The sequence below is a fragment of the Nicotiana attenuata genome, chromosome 7, assembly GCF_001879085.1.
Source record: "Nicotiana attenuata strain UT chromosome 7, NIATTr2, whole genome shotgun sequence".
Classification (NCBI taxonomy): Eukaryota; Viridiplantae; Streptophyta; class Magnoliopsida; order Solanales; family Solanaceae; genus Nicotiana; species Nicotiana attenuata.
Window position 1 is genome coordinate 45615256 of NC_031995.1, and position 21523 is coordinate 45636778.

General features: G+C 38.5%; 1 protein-coding gene across 1 annotated transcript; it reads left to right on the top strand.

Moving 5' to 3' along the window:
* Window positions 20067-21056, top strand: LOC109230473 (non-specific lipid-transfer protein A-like). Its single transcript, XM_019395966.1, has 2 exons — window positions 20067-20319; window positions 20857-21056. Exons 1-2 carry the CDS (start codon window positions 20090-20092, stop codon window positions 20867-20869), a joined length of 243 nt encoding a protein of 80 aa, XP_019251511.1. The 5' UTR covers window positions 20067-20089; the 3' UTR covers window positions 20870-21056.

Here is a 21523-nt window from a genome sequence, read left to right on the forward strand (position 1 = left end):
CTCTTGACTTGGAACCATATTCAAAGATAATACTAATTTTAGAGGATTAACCACTGTGTTGCATACTTGAATATGGTATGAAGAAAGTACTCTGTTGAAATGTCGTTATGCTTTTCAAACTCTAGAAAAGAGGATTCAGAAATAACTAGATACCTTGTTCTTTAGGATTAATTCATGTAATTACCAAAGATGGAAAACAAACCTTTTTGTTCCTGTAACCTTAAAATGACTTTTAAAGCATGATTGTTAGCCAATTAAGTATAACATGTGGAACTGAAACTGTTTGGGGTAACGAAATGGAACATGGACTTTTAAAAAATGTAATAGGTGTGATTAAGAGTATATTCTGTTACACTAATGTTGTTGTGAAGTTGTTTGTCTCAAAGTCAGTATGTCACCTAAGAATTTGTCATTTCTTTTCAAGTATATAAGATTTGATACATGTTTAAGTCTTGCCTTGTTTTATGTGGAGGATCCTTTAGTTTAGCAATGGTTCAAAACTGAATATGCCGTTGGCTTCTTTATTCTGTTTACTTACTGGTTTTGTATACTATTATGTTGAGAATCGAATTCTCCTTCTAACTCTACATTCCTTTCTTTTATCTTACATGACAAATTAAACCGGAGTCGCGAGGAGTTCCAATGCGAGAAGTGGCGTTGTTGCTAGACATGAAGCACGCATACCCTTCCATTTCCACTTCCATTCCTAAAGTATATTTAGGACTCTCGAGAAAAGAGAGAAGAAGAAGAGAGGATCAAACATTGACTGTCTAATGCTCCTTTCTTGTGTTTATTAGTTAAACTATTTTTTTTATGCGATCTATTTGTTTGCTTGGTTACTTGAACTCGTTTGAATTAAATTAGTTTGTTTGATCACATAGAATTTGATATCTAGAGGTGCAGTTTTTTTTAACATCAATTATAACTTTTCATTTAGTAGTCCAAGTTAATAGACCTCATTACTGACTTAAGAGCGTTTTTTGGGAAAAATATTTGGCAAGCTTTCAGGAATATATATTTCTTTACAATAACAAACAAAAAAACCATTTGTTTTTACAATGACAAAACAACAAGTTCAGATTTTGGTTTCTTAAAAAACAGTGTAACTCTTTCAAGTGCCAGGCGAGTAAAGCTCGTTAGATTTTCTTTGAACATGGTTTCGTTGAGAACATTAGGCTATGATCTATTTTTGCTAAAAGTCAAAGCTATTGTTTTAGTCTTTACTGAGAGGTCAGATCTTTTAATTCATGCTTTTCAATTGTTATCTTATGGAAAGTTTATATCTAAGCTTACGCTACATACTATTATTAATAGCATGTCTTTAAATGCTATCTTTTCTATCTTCTACAAATAGATTATTTAACAACACATCATTTAGCCTTAGTTAATTTATATAAGTTCGATCGGTTAACCATTTAAAATGGATCTTAAAGGGTGCCTTAAAAACCTTCCCTTTAAATTAATTGAACCCCTTACTTAGAATCTTTAGGTTAAGTAGACCCCATTACAGAGTTATACTTTATTAAATTACTTAAATCAATATAGGTGTCCTAATTCACCATAAATAATTAGGTGGCGACTCATTAACTTTAATAAAATGCGGAATCACATATATATTGTACCTTACTTTAACCAGTTTAAAATAGAGTATAACAATGAACGAGGTAGTTCTTCTCATGAGGCTTCAACTGGCGTGAAGCATAAGGAATCACTGTACCCTCTTGCATCAAAACATACTCAATACCAATTCGACAAGCATCACAATACACTGTATAACAACCCGATGCAGAAGTAAAAACTAGAACTAGAGTTTTGGTGAAGGCATTCTTGAGCTTCTGAAAGCTCTCCTCACACTCATCGACCACCTGAATGGAGCAATCTTCTGGGTCAACCTGTTCAAAGGTGCTGCAATGGACGAGAAACCCTCCACGAAGTGACGATAATATCTGGCAAAGCCGAGAAACCTCTGAATCTCAGTAGCTCAAGACGGTCTGGGCCAACTCTGAACCGCCTCTATCTTCTTTGGATCCACCTTGAACACCTCACTGGACACCACGTGCCCTAAGAACGCCACCGAACTTAGCCAAAACTCACACTTGGAGAACTTGGAATAAATTTTCTCCTCCCTCAACCTCTGTAGTACAATCCTTAGATGTTGTGCATGCTCCTCCTAGCTACGTGAGTACAACATGATATCATCAATAAATACTCTGAAAAACGAATCAAGATACGGCTGGAACACACTGTTCATCCGATGCATGAATGTCTCTGGGGCTTTGTTCAGCCCAAAAGACATTACAAGGAACACATAGTGACCATAGTGGGTCATGAATGTCATCTTCAGAATATCCGAGTGCCGAATCTTCAATTGGTGAAACCCAGACCTCAAATCAATCTTAGAGAACACTCTAGCTAGCTCCCCGAAGCTGGTCAAATAATTTATCAATGCGTGGCAAAGGATACTTGTTCTTGATTTTAATTTTTTTCAACTGCTTATAGTCAATGCACATCCGCATAATAACATCCTTCTTCTTCTCAAACAGAACTGGTCCACCCCAAGGCAACACGCTAGGGCTAATAAACCCCTTTATCAAGAAGCTCCTAAAGCTGCTCTTTCAATTCCCTCAACTCTGTCAGTGCCATATGATACGGAGGAATAGAAATGTGCTAAGTGCCCAGCACAAAGTCAATACAAAAATTAATGTCCCTGTCGGGTGGCATGCCCGACACGTCTATAGGAAATACATCTGAAAAGTCTCGCACTAGCGAAAATGAAACGACAGTAGGAGTACCAGCACCAACATCCCTTACAAAAGACAAATATGACAGGCACCCCTTCCCAACCATATGTTGGGCCTTCAGATATGAAATCACACTGTTAGGAACATAGTCTAGAGAACCTCTCCACTCGATTCAAAGTAACCCCGGCACTGCCAACGTCACAGTCTTAGCATGGCAATCCAAAATAGCATGACATGGGGACAACCAATGCATACCCAGAATCACGTCAAAATCAACCATACTAAGCAATAAGAGATCAACTCTCGTCTCCAATCCACCAATGGTTACCACACACGACCGATACACATAGTCCACAATAATAGAATTGCCAACCAGAGTAGACACATGAACATGAGAAAGTATAGACTCACATGGCATATCCAAATAACGAGTAAAATAGGATGATACATATGAATAAGTGGAACCGGGGTTAAATAATGTAGAAGCATCCCGGAGGTATACATAAACAATATATGTGATCACTGCATTTGAAGCAACGGCCTTTGGCCTGGCAGGGATAGCATAGCATCAAGTTTGACCGCCACCTGTCGGCCTCCCCCTCTAGGGTGACCTCTAGCTGCCTGAGCCCCACCCTGAGCTGGTTAAGCGGGTGGTGAAGTAACTGGTGCGAAAGTCATAACCTGACCCCTCTTCTGAACTAGACCTCCAAAATGACAGGGACACTGCCTCCACGCATGTCCAAACTCCCCGCACTCGGAGCAACTCCCCGATTATGGTGGAGACTGAATCAGACCCTGAGAACCACAATAATTACCAGAACAACCTGGCATAGATGAATCCTGAACTGATGGAGCACGAGATAAAATCTGAGCTGGGAGGGCACTGAGAGATGACTGACCCGGAGGAACACTATATAAACCATGGCTAGCTGATGCACCACGATGAACCAGACGAGTCAATTGAGCGAGCCTATAAGGAGGACCCCGGCTGTAGGTGGACTGCCCTCTAGAAGAAACACTGGTGAAACCACCCGAACCTCGAGGCCTTTTGGCCTCCCTTTCCTTATGCTCCTGATTACGGACCTGCTCTAGTCACCTAGCAATATCAACCATCTCGTTGAGCCTACCACTTGATGCAATCTCTCGAGTCATAAAGAAGCATAGTCCATAGTTGAGGCCATCAGTGAACCTCCTAATCCTCTCCCTCTTTATAGGAACCAACCAGATCACGGGACAAGCCAACTCTGAAAATCTCATCTCATACTGGGTCATGGACATACCCTCCTGGCATAGCTCCTCAAACTGCCTAAACAACCCCTCTCTATAGGTTGGTGGAACAAACTTCTCTAAGAAGAGAACGGAGAACTCGTGCCACGTAAGTGGTGCAGCGCCGGTTGGCCAGATCAACTCCTAAGCCCCCCACCATCTGAAGGCTGCCCCTGATAGCTGAAAAGTAGGAAATGAGACCCCACTAGTCTCCAGATTACCCACCGTGCGAAGAATCCGCTGGCACATGTCTAAGAAGTCCTGAGCATCCTCAGACTCAGCCCCGCTGAATGATGGGAGCCTGAGCATCCCAAACCTCTCTAGCCTCTTCTACTCCTCATCACTCATAGAGGGGGCCCACTTGGGCTTGAGCAGCGGCAATCGGCTGGGCTGGTAGCACCCCCGGTGTTTGAAGTCCTTGAACCATATGCTCTAGAGTACGGGCGGCGGGAGTTTGAGCCCTTCCCCTAGCCTGAGAAGTGGCTGTGCGGCCTGAAATGAAACCGCCTGAGCAAGTCTAGTGCATACAATTAATATTTGGGCCAAAGCCTCCTAAAGGCCTGGAATCACAATGGGCAGAGCTGGCCCCGCCGGCTCAACCACATCTGGGATCTGCTCCTGAGCTGGAGCAACTAGTGGATTTACAGGTGCTGCTCTAGCTGTTGTACGAGCTGTAACTCGACCTCTACCGTTGCCCTGACCTCTCGTGGCCCTAGTTAGTGGTACTGGTGGCCGTCCGCCTGATCCAGTAGCATGTGTCCTCACCATCTATGAGATAATGAATAGGAGAAGTTTAGTTTCTGGAATCAACAAATCCACATGACAAGAATACAAGAAAGTGAAGTTTTCCTAATGGTTTGGTAGCCTCTCGAAAATAAGTACAGATGTCTCCGTACCGATGCGCAAGACTCTACTAAACGTGCTCATGACTCGTGAGACCTATGTAACCTAGACTCTGATACCAACTTGTCACGACCCTAACTCTCACATGTCGTGATGGCACCTATCACAATACTAGGCAAGCCGACAATCACCACTAACTAAGCATTTTTAGTTAAAACATAATGAAACATATTTAACAGTAAAAAATTCTCATAAATAACCGCTAAGGAAATACCGCGACTCAATACAAAATCTCCCAATATCTGGGTTTCACTAAGTACATGAGCTACTAAAATGTCAACACAGTCAAACTACTAATACACCTGTCTAGAAAGATAGAATAGTGCCAAATAACTGAAAAGAAGGAGATTCGAGGTCTACAGACACCAAAGCAGCTACCTCAAAAGTCTCCAAGCAGATGAAACTCCAAATCTAGCAGATGTCGTGTCCAGAAGTACCTGGATCTGCACACGAAGTTCAGAGTGTAGTATGAGTACAACCGACCCAACGTACTCAATAAGTAACAGGACGAACCTAGAACTGAAAGCAATAACGAGCTCAGATAGGTACTCCAAATCCAGATAATAACAGTAATAACTCAAATAGAAATCCAATAATCAATTTATAGATAGTACAGAAATGCAGACATGCTTTCTAGTTTTTAACTAATATGAGCACAACACAGATAGAATATGTCAAGTATAACTAATATGAGCAATGACACATCTCGATATCTACATGTCAAGTATGCATGTCAATTTTAATGTGATACAGTGATAAAGTCATATACTAACTCTCGAAGTATTCAACCTTACTCAGCACGCTCAATCACTCGGCGCTCCCAAACACTCATCACACTCAATCACTGGACACTCACACTCGGCAATCGCACTCATCGGTACCTGCGCTCACTGCTGGTATGTCAGACTCCGGAGGGGCGGATCCTGCCCAAGCACTAATATAAGCATATCATGGTATGCATCAATAAATCCTAATGCGGCATGCAGCCTAATCCCATAAATATTACTCACAATCAGGCCCTCGGCCTCACTTAGTCATCAATCTCTCCAGTGTCTCGGGCTCACAAAAATCATGCCAATCGGCCCAAAATAATGATACATGATGTAACAATAAATGATAACAGAGACTCAGGTATGATACGCAAATGATGAATGCGACTGAGTACGTAACTACAATTTAAGAATATAACTCAACAACAAAAACGACCTATGTGGGTCCCAACAGTACCAACATATAGCCTAAACGTAATTTCTAACATGAATCACAGCTCAATTTCTCTAACACATGGAGAATACATGAATAATAAAAAGATTAGATAACTGCACAGTTCCACGGAATCAACCAAGTCACAATTACTACGGTGCACGCCCAAACGCCTGTCACCTAGCATGTGCGTCATCTCAATATCAATCACATAACACGTAGTTCAAGGATTCATACCCTCAAAGCCAAGTTAATAAGTGTTACTTACCTCAAACCGCATAAATCACTACTCTAACAAGCTCTTGCCTCCCGAATCAGCCTCCGAATGACTCGAATCTAGCCATAAACAACTTAATACAATCAACATAAGCTATAGGAATCAATTCCATATGATAAAGCAATGTTCTTTAACAAAAGTCAAAAAGTCAACCCCGAGCCCACATCTTAGAATCCAACAAAATTTATAAAATCCAAACACCTATTCAATAACAAGTCCAACAATACTAAAAATACCCAATTCCGACATCAAATCGTCATTCAAATCCCCAAATCTTACTCTTTAATCCCTAGTCCAAAATTCCCCAAATTTCACCTTAAAAATATATAATCTAGGTGGGAAATTCAATGAATATTCAATATTAATAGATAAAAACGACCAAAAGTTGCTTACCTCTTGAAATCTAGTGAAACCCCTCTCAAAAATCGCCTCCAACTGAGCTTGCAAAGTCCAAATAAGAGAAAAACCGCAAAACCCTCGATTTTAATTTCTGCCCAGGCATATTCGCACCTGCGGAGTCCCCAGCCGCACCTGCGGCTCCGATTCTGCTGAAAATGGGCCACTCCTACGGAATCCACATAAGGACCCGACCAGCTGCACCTACGGCCTAACCACTACGCCTGCAAGACCACTTCTACTGTCCGCTCATCGCTCCTGCGCATCCGCGCCTGCGGATTCAATTCCACTCCTGCGAGTCCAGCTACACCTACCAAACTCCGCATCTGCGGAGACTCATTGCATCTGCGCGCTCGCAAATGCGATAAACTTCCTCGTACCTACAACCACTGCCCAATACCCACAAGGCTGCGCCTGTGACCCCAGGCTCGCTTCTGCGGTCGTGCAACTGCGACCAATCCTCCCTAGGTGCGATCGCACCATACCATCAGCAGATCAGCAACTCTTCTAAGTCCAATTTCAATTCGTTCACCATCCGAAATCCACCCGAGTACCCCTGGACCTCAACCAAACATACCAACAAGTCCTAAAACATCATACAAACTCGCTCAAAGCCTCAAGTCACATCAAACAATACTAAAATCACGAATCGCACATCGTTTCAAGCCTAATGAACTTATGAACTTCTAAAAAAAATGCCAAAACATACCAAATGAACTCTAATTGACCTGAATTTTGCACACAAGTCATAAATGGCACAACGGGCCTATTCCAACTTCTAAAACTAAAACCTGAGTCCGATAACAACAAAGTCAACTCTCGATCAAACTTCTCAACTCTTCAAACTTCAACATTCGCCAATTCAAGCCGAAATCATCTACGGGCCTCCAAATCAATACCCGAACACACTCATAAGTTGAAAATCGCCATACCGAGCCATCGGAATCATCAAAACTCTATTCCTGGGTCATTTCCACATAAGTCAACATCCGGTCAACTCTTTTAACTTAGGCTTCCAACCTTGGGACTAAGTGTCCCAACTCATTCCAAAACATACCTGAAACTAAACCAACCACTTGGAAAGTCACATAACAATAAATGAGCATAAAATAAGTAAAAAATTGGGAAATGGAGCTATAATACTCAAAAGGACCGGCCGGGTCGTTACATTTGTGGTCTAAAATAAGCCATAAAAATTTGTATAGCTATAAATCATCTTATTAATGGTAAAATAAAAAATTTAAAGTTAAATTATTTCTAAATAAGAAAGTATGACGTTCTTTTTTAGATAAAATAAAAAAAAGTATATGACATTTGTGCATCAAGGAGGTGTTACTAGAATAGAAATGGTTGTCTAATTTGATTCTATTCCAAGAAAATATATATTAAGATAAAAACAAGTTTATGAAATCATAATCGTTAGTGATTATCACTTAGCCTTGCAGACGATGAATTCATTGAGCAGAGCATAAATCATAGGAGTAACTACTATAAAACTACTTGTATTTGTAAATATTATTAGTAGCTAGTGATTGTGATACCAACATCAACAATAACAATAATAATAATACTAACATTAACGAATTCAACATTAATAATTATAAGATGATTGATTAATTATGAAAAAGAGAATTGATTACGTCAGAAGAGTTTGAAGCTTTACGGGATTCATGTTCCCTTTTAATCTTTTTTTAGTGGAACCTAATACCATCCCAAAAGCTAAAATTTAAAAAATACTACTATAAAACAAAAAAAGAGCGTGTTTGGAAGTCCAAAACTGAAAATGTGATCCCATCTTCTTTTTGTTAGTTTACTATTTTTAAATATTTTTAACAAGTGAGTCCCATTCCTTTTTATTTTGAGTTCCCACCTTTACTGTCCCTTCTCCTCTTCTTTTTTTTTTTTGGTAAATAAAGACATTTAATTTAAAACATAGAACTTAGTAGTCATTACAACATGAGATTTGTCTAGGCCACGCAGTGCCTATCCCATCTCTATCAAAAGTTGAAATAACAAACATAAGCAGATAATAGTACAACATTAAGTTAGCAAAAGAGTCCAAACTGCATCCGTTCTTGGCTAAGGTGTCCGCTACTCCATTAGCTTCTCTGAATGCATGCTTCAAAGGTGGCGTACCCGCCTCAGATAATAGGAACCTACAATCATCAATAATATTTTGATATAGGTAATTATCGTTATTTATCAAGTTGATTAGTTCCTGACAATCCGTTTCAATGACTAAAGGGGTTAGTCTCTTTTGGATGGCTAGTTTTAGACCTTGTAATAGGGACATGGCTTCCATTTGGATATTTGTAGCGTAGGAAAGCCCATATTGAAACCTAGTATCCAATTCCCGTTGCTATCCCTGAAAATCCCTCCTATACCCCCCCTACCTGGATTACCTAGGCAGGATCCGTCTATGTTTAATTTAAATGTCCCTGTGTTGGGTGGTTCCCATTTAATAAGGATGGTCCTTCTTGGTATCCGAGTAGGGCTCTAATTGCTTAGGAAGAGGAATTTCTGGGCACTGTTGATTACTTTGCTAATGTTGGGATATGGACTATTCTTTTGAAAGATCTTTTCGTTTCTGGTGGTCCATAAGTACCAAAGGAGGAAGGGTATGAAGACTGGCGAAGTGATGTAGTGATTATAGCATTTATTAGAATTTAGTTGGTGCTTTAGCCAGTAGAAAGTAGAGAGTTCATTGTCCGATTGGGGGTAGTTATGCTTTATGTGGCATTGCCTCCAGATTCCTTTGAGTGGGTACAGTTGAAGAGCATATGTTTGATGTCTTCCTTTTCTACTCCACATATGGTGCAAATATCAGATGTGCATATATTTTATTTTGCCAGAAGGGTGGCTGTTGGAAGTCTATTAAGGGCGAGCAGCCACATGAAGTATTTTAGTTTGTTCAGGGTATTGCTTTTCCAGATCCACTTAAAATCTAGGTTGTTATCTTCAATCATGGTATCTTGGTGAGTTATAACATCATAGGCCGCCCTGATGGAGAAGGAGCTATATCGTGGGGAGTTCCAGGTAATCTTGTCCCTACCTGTTTGAGCTTGTTGGATATAGGTGCAGTGGATTTTCTGAGTTATGTCTTCCGGTAGTTCGAAGGATAGTTTTGAGAGATTGAAATAGCCATCTTGTATGATGGATTTTACATTCAGATCTTCTTCTTCCCTTTGGAGGGGCCTATGGATAATGTTTCTTAGTGTGTCCCCGTGGTTTATCCACCGGCTATTCCAAAGGTTGATGCTCTCCCCATTTCTTATAATTCATTTGGTTCCTTTTTGGCAAACCTTGTTTCCTTTACATATGTTTTTCCAGATGTGGGAGGACGAAGGTCTGGGGTTGAACCTGTTGTTAGAATTGGTTTTCCTTTCGTATTTGCTGCGCAGAACTTGGGCCCATAAGGCCTTCTTGTTGTTAGAGTATCTCCAAGCCAAGCTGGTGCTGAAAGCATCGTTTTTACATTGGGTTTTAAATAGCCCTAAGCCTCCCTGTCTTTTTGGAGTGGTGACTTTATTCCAGTTTAGCAGGTGGCATTTTCTTTTTTCCTCTGTACTTCCCCATAGGAATTTTCGTTGGATGGAGTCTATCTTGTTTAGGGAAGCTTTTGGGAGATTGAATATTTGCATGTTATGATTAGGAATGGCTGCAAGAGTTGCTTTAATGAGGGTGGTTCTTCCTGCTAGGTTGAGGAAGTGGGTTTTCCACCCTTTTAATCTGTTGTTAAGATTGTCAATGATGAATTGGAAGTCTTTCTTAGACAGCCTCTGGTTTGTCATAGGGAAGCCTAGGTATTTTCCTACTGAGTCTGAGATTTTCATGTTGAGGCACCTGCTGAAGAGAGATTGTTTGTCAGGAGGGGTATTTTTTGAAAAGATTATCCTAAATTTGCTGAAGTTGATGGATTGACCGGAGAAATTGCAGAATTTGTTAAGAGTATCTATGAGAGAGTCACAGCTCTTTTGATTGGCTTCCATCATAAGGATGAGATCATCGGCAAAGAACAGGTGGGATAGTTGGGGTCCCTTTTTTGACAGGAATATGGGGTCCCATCTACAACAGTCTACTTCATGATCGATAAGTCTAGATAGCATTTCCATGCAAATTATGAATAGGTAAGGGGACAGGGCGTCCCCTTGCCTAATACCTCTAGTAGGGTTAAAGAAATCTGTTCTTGATCCATTTATGAGTATGGAGGTGGATGTGGAGGATACACAGGACATTATTAGCTCAATTAGGTCATCCGGGAAATTTAGGGACTTCAGGGAGAATCTGATGAAAGACCATTCTAGTTTGTCGAATGCCTTTTCTAAGTCAATTTTTACCATGATTTTCCCTTTTTCCCCTTGGAATTTCTAAAGAAATTTTGGACTTCATGCACAATTATGGCATTATCTGAGGCTCTTCTCTCTTTTATAAAGCTTGTTTTAGTTGGGTGAATGTTTTTGTTGAGAAAGGGTTTTATTCTGTTAACAATAGTTTTTGTGACAACCTTATAGGCAGTGATGCAAAGACTAATGGGCTTATATTGCCTTAAGGTTTCAGCATTCTGATGCTTTGGTATTAGGCATACGAAGGTGCTATTCATGTCTTCACTCATTTTTTTCTCTTTGAAGGATTCTTTACAAAAATTGACCAGAAGGTTACATGTTATCCCCAGAATTTTTGGTAGAAGAATGGGTGAATACCATCTGATCCTGGTGCCTTTAGTGGTTTAAAGGAGTATAGATCTTTCTTTACTTCCTCCTCCTCAGGCTCTCTGGTGAGGAGGGAGTTTTCTTTACTTCCTCCTCCTCAGGCTCTCTGGTGAGGAGGGAGTGGTCTTTCTCCCTTCTCCTCTTCGCCCTACGCTTCCCTTTCTTCTTCCCTGCTTTGTCACCATTTTCAGTCATAAATGTAGTTTATTTTTTTGCTTCCAGTCGGCATGAGATTCTTTTTAAACAATATTAGAGAAGAGCACTATTGATTCAGTAACTTGCATCTGAAAAAGATAAAAAGGACTATTGAAAAATCAGTGCTCTACTAATGCCCAGTGACATGAAGTGGATAGAATTTGCCAGTGTGTTTATGGATTTTAGTTTCTAGGTTTGCTAAAAGTGAAAGAAAACAATTAAAATTACTTTTTACTTGGAAGATCACTTTCGTATTGAAGTTAAATTTTTAGTATATTCAATAGAAATTTCAACATTAATGGTGTTGACCCTGTAAAATTAGAATTCTCCATTACTGATGTTAACTGCTAGCTTCACTAACTGGACAAAGAAAGTGCGGTGGCTGAGTCGATAAAGGGAATGGGGAAGAATTTAGGTTAAGGTAGCTACAAAGTGGTGACAAAAAGGGAGATCTGTGAGAATTTTAGAGCTTAAAAATTGGTCGGTGGAATAATGAAGAAGATGGGTAAAAAGAAAAAATAAAGGACAAAAAAGTTGGGAAAAATGACGTGGTAGAAGAAAAAAAAAGAAAAATAAAACTTATTTAAAATCTGGCAAATCATCAACGTGTCTTTGAGGTGGCACTTACCTAGGACGAGTGTATATGACAGTGGTGTTATATGTCTCGAGGTGGTATTAGTTTCACTAAAAATAGGAATAAGGGGAACATGAACGTCATAAAATTTTAGTGTGAAACCTAGTTTTTTAGACAAGTTTAAGGTGCAACTCATGTATTTTGCTTATTTTAAAATTTATTTTTATTATATTCACACGAGAAAAATTGCAATTCATAGTACTTTTATTTATTTTTAATATTTTAATTTTAATTATAAAATATTGAATGGATCTAATCCAATTTAACTTCAAAAATTAATTAATTTGATTCCCAAGAATTGAAAAGTACCACATAAATTAAAACGGGGTGAGTACTGTTTCATTTGATTGGTTAGCCATATACACATATTTTTTAACAACTAAGGGTGTGTTTGGTATAAAGGAAAATATTTTCCGAAAAATGTTTTCCAGTTTTCCCATGTTTGGTTGGCCTAAATATTTTGGAAAATATTTTTCTCATGAACTCATTTTCCTCCTATTGGAGGAAAATTTCCCTATCAAGAGAAGGGAAAACATTTTTCAAAACTCCTTCTTAACCTTCCCCACCCTATTCCCCATCCCCTCCAACCCCAACCAACCCACCCCCACACCCCACACCCACAACACCAAACCCCAAACCTGACCCCACCCGCCCTCCCCCCACCTACCCACCCTACCCCCACCCTACCCCGCCCCCTCCCCCCACCCTTAAACTAAAAATATTATTAATAGTACTTTCTTTTATGCTATTTATAGATTTTGTTTTTCATTTCAACATATGAGTATTTTCTTTATGATATAAAAAAGTATTCTTTTTCATTTGAACAAAAAATGCTTTTTTTAATGTAGAAAAAGTATTTTTTTTCATTTCAACAAAATGAGTATTTTCTTTTCACGATGTAGAGAAAGTATTTTCTTTTATTTCAATAAAATAAGTACTTTATTTTGCATGTTTTAGAAAGAGTACTTCTTTTTCAACCAAAAAAAGAGTATTTCTTTTTTAGTTATAGAGCACAAATTTTAACGTTATTTTTGCGTAAAAAAGTAAAGCATCACATTAGTTCCTTCGGAGTTGTGTGAATTTTTAGAGACTTGGGGGAAGGGCGGTGAGGAGAGTAGCATAAAAAAAGAATTTCCTAAAATAATATTTTTTACTCTCTAACCAAACACTAGAAAATATTTTCTGGACAATGTTTTCCACTCACCAACCAAACAGAGGAAAATAAGTGATAAAATCACACTCATTTTCCATGAAAATATGATGAAACACGAGGATCAGATCAATTGGAGCTGAAGGAAGAAGAAGGGCAGGAATGTTCTAGAGTGAAGAACACATCGAAGAGCATATGAGCAAGGAAAAATGATTGTGTATTCCACTAACTAAAACTCAATACAATGTATACACGTTATATATACATATGCTGCATATGACAGCTGTAATGACTACTTAACCTCCACTATTAACTCCTCTAACTATCTATCATAAAATTAGTTATAACTAATCTGCAGCTAACTACATCAATTCACGTGGCTGTCACGTGCCACTCTTCTCCTCAATACTCCCCCTCAAGCTAGGTGGTGCAAATAGGTTGAGCACTCCTAGCTTGTTCATCAAGTACTCATGTTGTGGTTTTCCAAGTGCCTTGGTGAATAGATCTACTTCCTGGTCTTTAGACATCACAAACTTGGTTTTAACAATCCGTTGTTGAATCCTTTCTCTAATGAAGTGCAAGTCTATGTCTATGTGCTTTGTACGTTCGTGAAATATGAGATTTGCAGCAATTTGAATTGCTGCCTTACTGTCACAATGCAATTCCACTGGCAACTCAACTTCAGCCCCCAGCTCTTTGCAAAGTCCTGTCAACCATGATATTTCTGCAATTCCTGCTGCCATGCTTCTGTATTCTGCCTCTGCAGAACTTCTTGAGATTGTGCACTGCTTCTTGGACTTCCACGACACTAAAGAATGTCCCAATTTCATCACATATCCTGTCACTGATCTCCTGGTGACAGGACATGATGCCCAATCAGCATCACAAAATGCTGTCAATTTAGAGGACTATGTGGAACTCATCAGCAGCCCCAACCCTGGTGCTCCTTTATTATATCTCACAACCCTTATAGCAGCTTCCATGTGAGATTTCTTCGGACAGTGCATGAACTGGCTCAATACATGGACTGCATAACATATATCTGGCCTGGTCATGGTAAGGTACAATAATTTTCCCACTAGTCTCTGATATGGCCCTGGGTCCATCAGCTCTTCATCATCTCTCAAGTTCAAATGCTGATCATATTCTACAGTAGTAAATCTCTGGTTGCATTCCATTGGTGTAGCCACAGGTTTTGAGCCTGCCAACCCAAGGTCTGTGATCAATTCTATTGCAAATTTTCTTTGGTTCATCAATATTCCTTCCTTTGATCTTGCTAATTCAATCCCAAGGAAGAACTTCAACTCCCCTAGGTCCTTGATTCTGAAGTTACCTTGTAGCATGGTCTTTGCCTCAGAAATCAAGTCTTGATCATTCTCAGTGATAAGGAGGTCATCTACATATACCAAGATTATGACTAATTTTGTTCCTTGCTTCTTTGTGAACAAAGAATAGTCAAAGTGACTCTGTACAAAACCAGAATTTAGCAATGCATTAGTTAATTTGAGGTTCCATTGTCTTGAAGCCTGTTTTAACCCATATAGGGATTTGTGCAGCCTACACACCTTCTCCCCCTGGCTGGGAAATCCCTGGGGTGGACACATATATACTTCTTCAGTAAGATCTCCTTGGAGAAATGCATTATATACATCCATTTGATGCAAATTCCAGTTGTTGGCTGCAGCCAAAGCTATAACTACCCTGACTGTCACCATCTTGACTACATGAGAGAAGGTTTCCTGATAGTCTAAGCCTTCAATCTGATTGTAACCCTTGGCTACTAGACGTGCCTTGTATCTTTTAACCTCTCCATTGGCTTTATACTTTATCTTGAACACCCACTTACACCCAATAGGGGTCTTCCCTGCAGGCAAATCTACCATAGTCCAGGTACTATTGTCCTTGAGTGCATTCAACTCCTTCTGCATAGCATCAAGCCATTTAGGGTCTGATGCAGCCTCTTCATAAGACAAAGGCTCTCTAATACTGGTAATCTTGGACAAGTAGGACTGATGTTTGACTGAAAAACCTGCATGAGTTAAGTAATTATGCATTGGATATTGCAAGACTGTTCTCCTTCTGGCTTTGTCAGAGAACAATTGCAGATATAATCTTGTAGCCACACAGGTTCTTTAGTTGTTCTGGCTGACTTCCTTAAAGAAGGACCCACAGAAACAGGTACATCCTGTTCTGGAGAAGATGGCTGCTGTGCTGTAATGTCCTCAGAGAATGTAGGAGATGGTGGTGAGGGTTGTGTATCAAAAATGTGATTGTCTGCATTAGGTGGCATTGCTGGAGAAGAAGCATCAGCATCTTGAGTGTCAATCTGCATAGGAATAGCATCAGTAGTAACTGGATGATACAGTACACTATTAGGGAAAAGTTGCAGCTTCCCTTCCTTAAGTAGTTGAAATGGAAAAATGTGCTCCATAAACTTGACATCCTTGCTTACAAAGAAAGAGTTAGTCAAAATATTGTATAGTTTGTATCCCTTCTGGGATGATGAATATCCCATCAACACAACACCAATAGATCTTGCTGCAAATTTATCCTTTTCTCCCACAGCCTTAGCAAAGCATAAACACCCTATAGTTCTCATGTGTTTTAAAGATGGTACTCTTCCATATAACATCTCAAAAGATGATTTTCCTGATAACACTGATAGAGGCAGTCTATTTATGACATAAATGGCTGCCTGCACACATTCTCCCCAGAATTAGAGAGGCAAATAACCTTGCAATCTAATGGCCCTAGCCACTTCAAGTATGTGCCTTTGTTTTCTTTCCACTATCCCATTTTGCTGTGGAGTGTGAACACATGAACTCTGATAAATCATCCATAGGATTGAAATAAACTGTGACATTCAGAGTTGAAAAATTCAGATCCATTATCACTTCTTATAACTTGCACAGTCACAGCAAATTGAGTCTTTATTATGGCTAAAAATTGTCTTAAGCATACAACCACATCACTTTTGAGCCTTAGTAAGTAAATCCATGTCATTCTGCTACAATCATCTACTATAGTAAGAAAAAATCTATGTCCACTATGAGTTTTTATTCTATATGGACCCCAAACATCTACACGGATCAATTGAAATGGTTTGTCTGATCTACTTGTACTCTTAGGGAATGGCAATCTGCTTTGTCTGGCCAAAGGGCAGATTGTGCACTCCTTTATTTCATCATTGTCAACTTTGAACTTTATGTTTGGAATTTATCTTACTACTCTATCTGGAGCATGTCCAAGTCTTCCATGCCACACCTTTATGTCCTCCTCCTGTTCAGTAGGTTTCTGAATATGCACATTTGCAGCTTTGGATTCAAGTTTCTGATGCTGCAAATTGTACAAACCTTCTAGTTCCTTACCAATCCCCTTCACCTTCCCACTGTGAAGGTCCTGCATTATCCAGAAGTCAGGATAAAAAGAAATAAAATATCTTAAATCCCTTGTGAGCTTGGAAACAAATAAGAGATTATATTTGAAGTTTGGAACATATAGAACATTTTTAACAACACTGTTTTCACCAATTCTACTTTCTCCAGTACATTCAACACCAAGTGAAGTTCCATCAGGTAAATATACCTTAGGTGCATTTCCTAGGATATCTGTGTTTATCTTGTCAAGTAGTTCTTTGGTGTGAACCATGTGGTTGGTTGCACCAGAGTCTACTATCCAATTCTCATCCTTAACCCTTTCATTTGCAATAGAGGTCTTAGATGTACCTGCAAAGCTTGCATTAGCATCTGTTCCTGTTCATGTTCCTGTATTGATCAGCTTTAGTATTTGGTCATACTGCTCCTGAGTAAACATGATTGGCCTTCCTCCATGTGCTGCATTTGCTGCAGGTGTATTGATTACCAGTTGTGCTTCCTGTGAATTTGTAATGGTCCTCTGCTTTGTCATAGATTGTTGATCCTCCTGTATAGTTGCATTGGCCATAGGTCTTTGAAGAAAACCTATTGTCTTCTTTCTCATCTTGAAGTCAGCTGGATAGCCATGTAACTTGAAGCAAGTATCTCTTGTATGTCCTTTATAATTGCAATAGTCACAGAATAGATTTCCTCTTCTAGGCTTGTAATTGTTTCCTGAATTCATGCCTTTATTGGTAAATAGAGTTGTTCCATCCCCAATATCAACAGACTGAGAGAACCTTCCCAAAGCTCTTTGGCTTTCTTCAGAGACTATCATGGAGTATGCTTTGTTAACTGAAGGAACAGGGCTCGTCATCAATATCTGACTCCTCGGTTGGCTGTATGTCTCATTTAGTCCCATGAGAAACTGCAGCAGTCTTTGATACTCAAAATGTTCAAAGTAGCTCTTAGATTCTGGGCATTCACAACCAGGACAAGGCATTAAGGCATCATATTCCTCCCAGAGATCTGTCAGCTTTGAGAAATATGCAGAGACTGAGGAAATGGCCTACGATAAGGTTGCAATCTCCTTGTGCAGAAAGAAAATGCGAGATCCATCTACCTTATCATACTTATCCTTTAGATCAGTCCAGACCTTATGTGCACTAGATTTGTACACAATTCCACTAAGTAATTCTGTGCTCACAGCATTCATAACCCATGACAAAACTATCGCATTACACTTCTCCCAAAGTTCATGCAAGGATCGATCAAACTTATCCTTAGTACATCATCCATCAACAAATCCTAGCTTACTTTTACCAATTAAACCTATCTTCATGGATCTACTCCACAATGCATAGTTTTCAGATCCAGTTAGTTGAATAGAGATCAAGGAACTACCTGGAGTGTCGCATGGCTGCAAATATAATGGATGATGATGATCGATGTTCTTTGTTGTGCCTGTGTTTGTTCCAGTTAAAGTTTCTTCTCCATTTGGCATTGTTGATAGATTCAGTATATTCTACTGTCAGATTCAAGGAATTACAGATTTGCAAATCGCAAAACAAAAAACAGAATTTAGGTCAACTGATTGAAAATTCGAACAATCAGCAACACAAAATGATTCTGCATAAAGCAGAGATTATCCACCGCAATGATTGAATGTTCAGCCCCTGGGCTCTGATACCATGATGAAACACGAGGATCAGATCAATTGGAGCTGAAGGAAGAAGAAGGGCAGAAATGTTCTAGAGTGAAGAACACATTGAAGAGCATATGAGCAGGGAAAAATGATTGTGTGTTCCACTAACTAAAACTCAATACAATGTATACACGTTATATATACATATGCTGCATATGACAGCTGTAATGACTACTTAACCTCCACTATTAACTCCTCTAACTATCTATCATAAAATTAGTTATAATTAATCTGCAGCTAACTACATCAATTCACGTGGCTGTCACGTGCCACTCTTCTCCTCAATATCTAAGAAAATATTTTCCTTCTCACCAAACACACCCTAAATTTTAAACTCATTGTATACTCTTAACAATGGGGACTTTTAGTGATTGACGGCGATAATTGTTTTTCAAATCATACTCTAACTTCCCTATCTAATGGTCTTTTCTCTTGCAGTCAATTTGCTAATTCCGAAAAACCGACTGGTGGTAGTAAATTGTCAAACAAATCGTAAGCTCTTCAGCCTGCATCTTAATTATCAAGAGCCCTTTCTTTTCTTTTTTCTTTTTCTATTTGGTATTCGACATTTATTTTGTTGGAGCCTCAATTAATTTGAATATACGCTACATAATTAAGGTTTTTTAAGGGTGAAGAGCTCCCTATCATGATTCTTTTTATTCCAAGCGCTCGAAAGCGAGACCTATGATTAAGGGTGAAAAGATCTACCCATTGATCATATCACAACTCTCTGTTACTTACTCTATCCATGCATGAAACGTGAGTTCTGAAGAAATGTGCTGTCGCGTACGAGCAACAAGAAGGGACCACAGTCAGCTGCTAATAATTCGTCATCTTTGCTAAATTAGGCACACCATATGGCGTATTGAATCAAAGAAAAAACCAAAATACTATAACTAATTTTGCAACATCCTGACGACTTTTGTTTAAATTATTATGTGCATTAACACATATACCACTTTTGTTCCATTTATGCAACGACACTCTCTATTTTGTTAAATAAAAAGGACACTTTTTCTATAATATTGGGAAACTTTTAAGTTTAAGGGCAGCCCGGTGCACTAAGCTCCCGCTATGCGCGGGGTTCTGGAAGGGCCAGACGACAAGGGTCTAATGTACGCAGTCTTATCCTACATTATTGCAAGATGTTGTTTTCACGGCTCGAACTCGTGACCTCCTAGTCACAAGGCTCCACTTCAAAAATTTTAAGTTCAATTTTTGTATTTTACCTTTAATGATATTCTTATACATGCAAATGTCATGACATATTTCCATTATAAGCTCTAAAAGTCTTTCTTCTTTCTTTTTTAATTGTTGTACCTAGTCAAGTATTACCTGATTAAATTCTATGCAATAACATTGTAACTTTTCATAACAAACATGACCCGAGAACTTTACAAAATAAAAATAAATAAACTCTTATTTTATTTGACAGTAGCTCATGTTATGTTTTTTAAGATATATATAAGCCGGTGAATTTTGTTTAATCATTTTCTGAATCTTTTTTCTTTTCTCCACTCTATCTAAAAGCCTCAATTAAATTCTTCATTTTATTTTATGATTATCGATCTTTTACAAGGTGGTGAGCCAGGAGCAGCTTGCTGCAGTGGGGTGAAAAACTTGAAAGGAATGGCCGCAACCACAGATGATAGAAGGACAGCTTGTAACTGTGTTAAGGCAGCAGCCAACCGTTACACAAACCTTAAAGATGATGCTGTTCAGGCTCTTGCTTCTAAGTGTGGTGTCGCCATGGACGTTCCCGTCTCCAAGACTATCAATTGCGATTCGTAAGTTCTACGTACTGACGATATAAAAGATATTTGGACTATCAATTTATTAGAAAGTAATTTTTACAAGTTAAGTAAACTTCTTAGTTACAATTGGCCATCAATTGTGATGCGTAAGTTCTATGCACTGAAACTATAAAAAAATATTTAGACCATCAATTTATTAAAAGCAATTACTACAAGTTACGTAAACCTTCTTAATTATAATTATGGGTAACTTGACTTTATAAAAGTTTGTTATGCTATAAATATTTATAAGTTAAGTCCTTTATAATTTTTTTTTTAAAAAAAGGTCTAAACTACCCCTATCGTTTGCTATATGAAATTGTAAAGCATGTGAAGAAAATAAAAAGGGTAGAAAAATAAGGAAACTGAATTTTAGTGAAAAAGTTACCGTGAAAATGCTTCATATACGAACTCTTCTTTTAATTGACTGTATACTTGTATATATTAATAGCTAGCGCGACGGTTGTCTGAGGAAAGGTGCTGATCTTTTTTTCTTTTTTATGACTTCTATTTTTATGTTTTTTGTTGCAGAATCAGTTATTAATGAGCAACACGGTGTCAGGAATAATGCCAAGGAGATGGCCATGATATGTTGCTTCTATTAGATATGTTGAGTATTAGTTTTCTTGAGGGAACGTTTATGTAATAAACCTGAGGTCGTGAGACTCCCTCTTTGTTGTACGATTACTATGCAGTAATATACTACCATAGTGCTCCCTTTTTGTTAATTACTTCTTCGATCCAAAATATGTGGCAGATCTGACTGGCCACGAAATCTTAAAATAAAGAATTTTTTTATAATTTGTAGTCTAAAAATAAGCTATAAAAATTTGTATAGTTATAAATCATTTTATTAAGGATAAAATGACAAATTTAAAGTTAAATTGTTTCTAAATAAGAAAGTACCATGACGTTCTTTTTGAGATAAAATAAAAAGAAAAGTATATCACATTTGTCCGTTAATGAATTCATTGAGCAATGCGGACAATGAATTCATTGAGCAAAAAGTAATAAAAATGGAGTAACTTCTATAAAACTACTTGTATTTGTAAATATTATTAGTAGCTAAGGATTGGGATACCAACGTATATCGATTACGGAAACAACAATAACGTAACGAATTCAATATTTGTATAGCTATAAGTCATGTTGTTTAGGGTAAAATGATAAATATAAAGTTAAATTGTTTCTAAATAAG